Consider the following 7,934-nt stretch of genomic DNA (forward strand, 5'->3'; position numbering starts at 1 on the left):
GACACAAATATCAGCCCATAGGTTTCCCTGTGGGGCTCCGGTGTCAAAAACATGTTTATTGGCTTAATTTCCAAGACACTTGCTTGAATCTGGATTCGGTCCTTGCACGCTGTCCAGTGGCTGCCTACTACTCCTAGTACTTAGGGTTAATGCAGAAGACAAATTTCACTGTACATTGTACTGTGAATGTTTGTATACTGTATGTCACATTAAAGTTGATTCCTCTTCTAACGTGAAAGAGTCTAGGGATGTCTGAATGGATGGGTAACTTCCCCTCTCCTCACTCCCCTCCCCCTCTTCCTCACCTGTGGCCTCAGGATGTTCCTATAGATGTTGGAGGTGAAGATGGAGGCTGCAGACAGTAAGGCCGAGTCCGTGGATGACATCACAGCGGCGGCCACCGCCCCAATACCGATGATGGAGATGTAGGTTGGGGTAAGGTGCTGCAGGACGATGGGCAGGACGAGTCCGGTCTCCCCACGTTCAAATGGAGAAGGAGAACCATAAGAAGTCAAGTTCCAGTCTGAGAAGCATGAAGAAAAAAAGGTGAGGGGACAGAGAAAGAGAAATGGACACAAACATCTAGACAAGCAATAAAAATGTACTTCACGTTAAACACTCTTTTTTTTTCCTGAATCTAATTCTGTTTATATTTTAATTAGTGTAATGATACTGTTTAATATCACCATCAAGATTAAGTCTAAAATTGTACATACATCCTGCACTGCACAATGTTTAATGTGATTCAGTATAGTACAGTTATTTTTTTATATTTTTCATCCTTTCATACTCTTAAATTGTAACTCAAACCGACAGTCAAAGGGGGTTTAACATGTAAACCATACAGATTTTTGATTCTTTTTAATGCTTCAACAGAAATACTGTAGATCAGTATGTATATAGTGACTATAAATTTAAACTTTTCAGATTCATGTAGCTTATGTGTATTACCACATTCATACAATGTTAGGCAGCTGTTATTTAAGTGTAGACATTTTTTTGTGATGTATCAAATTAACATAGGATAAAAATAAGATTCCCAAGTGATGTTTTATTCTGTTACCATACTTGTTGATGCAGCCACGGCACCGAGGAGTATGGGAGGGATGCCTAATGTGGGGACGATGAACGCAGCAGTGAAGCAGGTTATCTTGGCTGTAGCTGAGGAGGCCGCTGACAGCGTCCTCTGGTGAAAGTTCTGAAGACCCAAGTTCCCCAAACCCTTGGAGAGAGGGAGGAAAAACAAAAGAGAGGGAAGAAAATCAAAAAGGAGAATGTATTGTTTCGTAAACTCAGTCTCTCGAGGGTATGGAACATAAAACACAATATTTGCAGCAAACATTCATGCATTGTTTTATTTTATTTCATAAACTGAACAAAAATAAAAACATCATTGNNCAGCAAACATTCATGCATTGTTTCATTTTATTTCAAACATGTTTGTGGAAAATTGTAGGCACGCCACACTGTCAGCGCTTTCTTTTTGTAACCAGCTAGTCTTTCAGTTCTTGTATTTGGGAGTTTTTCCCCTATTCTTCCTTGTAAAAGGCTTCTAGTTCTGCAATATTCTTGGGGCGTCTTGCACGCACAGCTCTTTTAAGATCTACCCACAGATATTCAATGATATTTAACTCAGGAGACTGCGAGGGCCATTACTAAGCCTCCAGCTTGCGTCTTTTGTGGTAGTCCATGGTGGATTTTGAGGAATGTTTAGAATCATTATCCTGTTGTAGGAACTTTCCTCTTTACAGCTTCAGCCTTTTTTTACGGATGCTGTGATGTTTGCCTCCAGACTTTGTTGGTATTTTGTGAAATCCTTTCTTCCCTCCACCCGTGCAATGTTTCCTGTGCCACTGGCTGCAACACAACTCCAAAGCATGATAGATCCACCCCCCGAAACAATGCATGAGAGGCTGTGTTTATATCTTTCAAATGAAAAAGCATCCAAAACGTATTAGAAATGTGTTTAAATTCAAATTCAAAATATAGTCATTTCAGTTTTTGTGAACTTTCCTCATATTGGGTTGGAATTAGGCAACAAATGTAGCTACTTACCAACAAATATAAGCAAATATATTATATTGTAATTCATTCTCATTCATGCTGCACGGCTCTTCTGCCAACAGCTCTGGGGTCTGTCCCTCTCTAAATAGTTTGTTTGATCTTATAAATATTTAAATACTTTTACTCATGACCCCTTTGTGCTACTGAGTTAAGCTCACTGAACAGTTGGTCTACAGCTGCCCCGACCCACAGCAAGTAATGGTTTCGGTTTCCGGTCAGAAAAAGCAAAAATATAGTGGAAATATTCTAAATATAACGTAACCTTACACTGGTGTTGATTTTTTGTTGATGTGGGGCTTCCAGGTAGCTTAAATACATTTAGCTTCTGCCCTATCCACAACAGTACTGAGGGATCATTCAAAACTGCCACGCCTACACAATCTTGATGAATAGTCTATAAACCACAAATTCAGCAGCTTTTTAATTCGGTTTTCTAATAGCCATTAATTTTTTTTATTATTTTCACATTTTTGTGGATGATTAATGAGGCACTTAACTTTGATATCACACTGTGATTGCACCCTATGAAGCCACATTTCCAGAGGCTTTAAAGGTTTTATTATTAGGTGTCCTGTCCTTATCTATATTAAGTGAGTTTTCTACTTTATATTTGTACTTTATACCTTTTATTTATTTGTTTATATTTCACAACTGGGAAACCTTTTTTGGAAATACTTTCAAAACTGTGATAAAATTTTAGAAATGTTTGTTTTTTTGGCAAAACTAATGATGACAGCTCTGTGACTAACATGTAATAACACACAGAGAAGAACAGGAGCTGGAGTTGCTGAATCATCCTCACCTCAAACCTCCACCTCTTAAAAAGGAATGCTTCAATGCCCCCCACCCAAGCTTCAGATTTAGCTGTGTCATGATTATCAGCTCATCTCAGCTGCGAGTATACTTATAGAAAACCTAACTTAGCTAGCTTTACAAGTCCCATTTAGCAACTACTTCAAGTGACGGGATTCACACTTCTCCAGGTTCTATGCAAACAAGAAACCTGAGGAGAATGTTTGTGTAACACATGCAGCACAGTCTGATCGTCTTGTTTGGATCCTCTCCAATCCAAATCTGAAACCTGATTTGCTGCCCATGATTTAATAACAGTGAAATAGGACATCCTTGAACAAACTCCTAAACAAGCTTCACCTAAAACACAGTGAATTTCATGAGAACCCTTCCAGTCTTACCAGAAGTAGAAAGTTATCGATCCAACTCCAGGCTCTGTCTGCCTCCAGAGTGCCAACCCACGGAGACTGGAAGGTGTAGTTGTATGCTGTCTCAGTGATGTCCAACACAGCGGGGCTCATCAGAGCGAAGGGAACGCACAGCCACTGAGAAAAAGCAATAACCTTCAGCACAGTACAGCACACTAACAACCTTCTGACTGGAAACAAAGGTAGAATGCTAGCTGGCAGCTATTTCTCAAATAAGGTTCACAAAGGACCTCATGTAAGACCACTAATAACAACTGGTGCTCATTCAAGTTATCTTAAATCTTTAAACAACATATTCATCTTATTTTTCACTCAATTGACTTTTTTGCTCTGTGAGGCATTAACAGTTGAACAAGTCTCGGTCAGAACCTTTGTGACCTTTCTCCTTTCCTGTACTTACACATGCTATGTGCAAGGCTTGTCTAGTTAGCAGATCTACCTCACTTGTTAGATAGCTAGTTACATATATCTAATGCTGGCAAAATGCTAGTTAAGTAGCATTTTTCAATCGTTAGTCAAGGTCTTGTTAACATTAGCTAACTTAAGATGTGACTATGTATGTTGCTCTTATCTTTTAACCATCTTCAAAATGTGTGTGCATAGACAAGGCTAGCACGTAGCATATCCAAGCACAGGAAATAAGAAGCTTGCTCAACTGTTGGAGCATAAAGCAAAGTGGGGCAAATAGATTAATTGCCCTCATTGGTGCCCATGTTTGAAAAAACGCCACAAAAGTGCCCTCTCAGATGCCTCTATGGTAGATAAAACATAATAAATTACCCTCTAGGGTGCTAATCTTAACCCTGTTTCACAATAAATGCATCACAACCTTCTTTGCACTAGGGCGCTTTCTGTGCTTTTTTTTCTTGCCCATGCCTCTCAAACTGCCTGAGTCTGCCACTGAGCATACTAAAGTGAGCAAGCATTCACACACATTTTATTGTGTGTGAATTGACAATGACAAACTGCGGTTTAACAGGAAGTTGTGTGCTCTAACTGTTTCATGTTAAACAGCTGGCCGCAGTGACTTCTCTCGTCACTATGCAGATGCACAGATGTACTGAGCAGGCTGGAGAAACTGTTGTTCATCAAGAAATAGTTCCAGCACACAACTCGCCCTAAAATTAAAAAACGTTTTTACTTTTCTGTTTAACAGCTGTTTCCCAGTGCTTCCGGTCTTTATTCTACGCTTGACGGAACACCTGCAGCTCTAGCTCTGTGCTTTAAACACCGTGTGGGAATACATCAGGAAGCAGGAAATAACGATAACTCACCAAGCTGATGAAAATGAGGATGAGCTGTATAATATCGGTGTAGGCCACAGAGTAGAGACCTCCCATCAGGGTGTAGGTAATGGCCACAGCAGCAGAAATCCAGATGCTCACAGTGTAGGACAAATCCAAGATTACACTCATAGTTACACCTGTTAAATGCATACACATTAGTGTTTTAAACACACTATGTAAATACACTCGGTTACACATTTCAGATTTGTAAAGATGTAAAACCATGATGTAGACCAAACATCAAAGCTCTCAGTGTGTAACTAAACTTATCTTGTCTCTTATCGTATCACTCAAACTAATATTTAACCATAAGATAAGATACAGAAAGATATAAATTTGTAATCTCTATATTTTATTTTGAAATTTGGAAGTTGATTGATACTGAGGGAAACTCAATAAACCCATGAGACTTACTTTCTTATTTGGACAGTTGGACCAAAATGCAGCAACCAGCTTTTTTTTTTACAGGTAAATTATTTGTTTGAAGTGGAATCATATAGGCAATCTGGAACTTGGATAGGCGAGGCAGCATTTGGCTATCTAATCCTTATTTAAATCTTTACCAAGGGAAGGTTTGCTTCAGACTTCTTTATCAGCAGAACTACATTACACTGAATCACACCTGTAAGTGTTTTTAATGGCTCAGTTTCTTATCAGTTTGCCTGATTAATTTATCGTATTTTTTAATAACACATAACATAAGCAGACATTTTTAAAAGCATTATCTCTGGAGAACAAACTATGCAGCCTAATAGAAACACTGCTTCTAAATTACCTTAAACATTCCAGTGACATTGCTTGTACTGGAATTTCTTGACACAGGTATACCAATATGAATGTATCTATTACAAGCCAATATGAACTCAGACTATTGGAAACAGCACAAGAATGACGTATATGTGCAGACTTTGACACTGGAAGGATGTTTTCACATTTATCTGCTAGTGGAAAGTTTCAAGCAGATTATTTGCGTGTCTTAATAGATGTCTAGAGGGGATTTGAAGCTAAAATTCCTACATTTGTATCATTACAACCAAATCTAGTGTATAGGTTAAAGCCATAGCATCTGTACACTATACATTTACCATATATAATTTAAAATCTAGAATTAAATTGATGCTTCATAAGTCCCTCCCCTTTTTGCTCTGTGACCAATAACAGTTGAACAAGCCTGAGTAAAAACTTCATGACCCACCCTACCCTGCATCTGATTGGCTTATCTTGACATTTTCACCCTAAACCTAAGCGATCTTACTCTTCATGCCTAAACCCAACCAATCAAACCAATGAGGGCAATGAGTACTAGCCAATCAGAGGCAGAGTGAGCGGGTCATGCCTTTGTAACCGTGGGGAAACTCGTGTTATACTATGTGGAAAAAGATAACCAAATTCTGAAGACGGTTAAAAAATAAAAGCGGTGTATAAATCACATCTTAACTAGCTAGTTAGCAAGTTAGCTACAGAGCATTGTTAGCTAGCATTGTTAATTGTTAGCTAGCTAGTTACTTCTCATAGCTAATGTTAGCAAAACACTAGCTAACTAATGAATTTAGCTAGTTAGATCGCTAGTGTTTAGCTAACATTAACCAACTTAAGATGTGACTATACGCTGGGGGTGTTTTTTTGAGGTGATTTTTTCTTTTTATGAGCTGCGTTAAAAGAAATATTTGCAGGAGAGTATTTAGCATTTTTGTGTTTATTCGTCGCGTCCCACATGTGTTAAGGCCTTTAGGCTATCGTTTAAACATCTTCAGAATTTGGTTGTTTTTTCAACATAGACGAGCCCAGCATAAGGACAGGAAAGGTGACCGAGGTTCCAAAAGGCACGGCGCATATAAAGGGTCAACTGCGTGTTCTATTTGATTAATATAATGCAGTGTGTTTATTTAACACTACATTATTGGACCCATCACTCCTGTGGTTACTAGTGTGATTTAAGGTCTTGTTCTCTTGATGCAGTTATTTCAGACAACTGTACAATTAGACAAAGGCTTGTGTTTCACTCAACACTTCAGCAAAGAGCTGTGATCAACAGCTGCTCTGCTGCCAGGGTCAACATACAAGTATCAAATGCATCACACCCACACACAGAAACATTCTTACCTAATCCTATGAGTGTTCCTGCCACCCACATAATCTCCGATACCAGTGAAGCCAACGAAAGAGCAGCCGTCGGTACTTTTCCATATTTGATCTGGAAAGGATCCATCATGGTCACATATTTATTGTTTCTCATCGGCTCAGCGAAGAACAGGCCACCTAATCGATGGAACATGAAAAGAGAAAGATTTAGATTTAGTGATTGAATGCATCAGACAGGTTTTTGTCATTTAAATGTGTAATAAGCATGTTCAACATTCAGCTTTTGAATTCGAAAATGCTATTAATTAGTTTGATTGACCAGCTATCTCCCTCTTAGCAGTTGAATTCCATTTCTGGTTTAAATATTCTTATTGTTCTCCTTAAATGTCTCTTTAACTTCAAAGATAAAATATTTTGGATTTTCCACAGGAAGCTGTTTAGCAGAAGCGGTAAACCACTTCACTTCACTTCTCTTCAATCAATTTAGATATGACATCCTAAACGATATAGACACTCGGTAAATATATATATGATTTGCTTTTTGAAATAGTGCCTCTGTAATGTAAATGTTTTATTTCATAAAGCACAAACAACACTTTCACAATAACTGTGTCACTGTGTAACCACATTAATGCCAGTGTATTTTCATCAGGGTTTAGGATCTTTCTTTTCTCACATGATTTTCATGTGGAAGAGGAATGTTGTTTTTCGCTGCTAATCTCCAGACATAAGGGAAGTTGAGGTTACATAACTTGTGTTTCCATTCATATAGAAATATCAAACAAAAACATGAATGTTTTGATATTCAAGAAAATAATCTGTCCTCTAATGTTATTATTGTACACTCTCAGGTAGGTTTGTGATGCATATCAGGAGAGGAATTTATGCTGAAGTGCTGTAATTTACGGATTTGTAGCTATAGTGTAAGCCTTCCAGTCAAAATACAAAGATAACAAAAAACTAAATGTCTATGTTTTTATATGATACAACCAAAACGTACAAGTGTACACTTTAATTTCTCATACAGTACCTCTGAAACTAATGACCGAAGTCCTGTCAGTACTTCTAACAAAGTCTTACAGAGCTGAGCCTGACAAGCTGGATCTGAGATGTTCTAAATTGGCCATTTTACAACTTAAACTATTCCTGAGTGTTTTGTGATTTGCCACTTCTATATTTAGAGCCGTCCACTCAAAAATATGTCTTCTTGTTCCTACAGTGTGACGTTTGATCTTCACTGTGCAGAATGATGTCTGAAGAGTTTGACACTAGAAAGATGTTT

At 38.1% G+C, this 7,934-nt stretch overlaps 1 protein-coding gene across 1 annotated transcript in view; it reads right to left on the bottom strand.

The window, feature by feature from the left end:
• Nucleotides 1–7,934, bottom strand: part of LOC118329424 (high-affinity choline transporter 1-like) — a 15,729-nt gene that overhangs the window by 5,016 nt on the left and 2,779 nt on the right. The window contains exons 3-7 of the mRNA XM_035663593.1: nucleotides 6,674–6,829; nucleotides 4,559–4,707; nucleotides 3,258–3,401; nucleotides 1,069–1,222; nucleotides 306–523 (exon numbers count right to left, since the gene is read on the bottom strand). Coding sequence (XP_035519486.1) covers nucleotides 306–523; nucleotides 1,069–1,222; nucleotides 3,258–3,401; nucleotides 4,559–4,707; nucleotides 6,674–6,829 — 821 coding nt within the window. The remainder of the gene's footprint in view (nucleotides 1–305; nucleotides 524–1,068; nucleotides 1,223–3,257; nucleotides 3,402–4,558; nucleotides 4,708–6,673; nucleotides 6,830–7,934) is intronic.

The sequence above is a fragment of the Morone saxatilis genome, unplaced genomic scaffold, assembly GCF_004916995.1.
Source record: "Morone saxatilis isolate NCDOM2014 unplaced genomic scaffold, NCSU_SB_2.0 Contig19, whole genome shotgun sequence".
NCBI classification, from domain to species: domain Eukaryota; kingdom Metazoa; phylum Chordata; class Actinopteri; family Moronidae; genus Morone; species Morone saxatilis.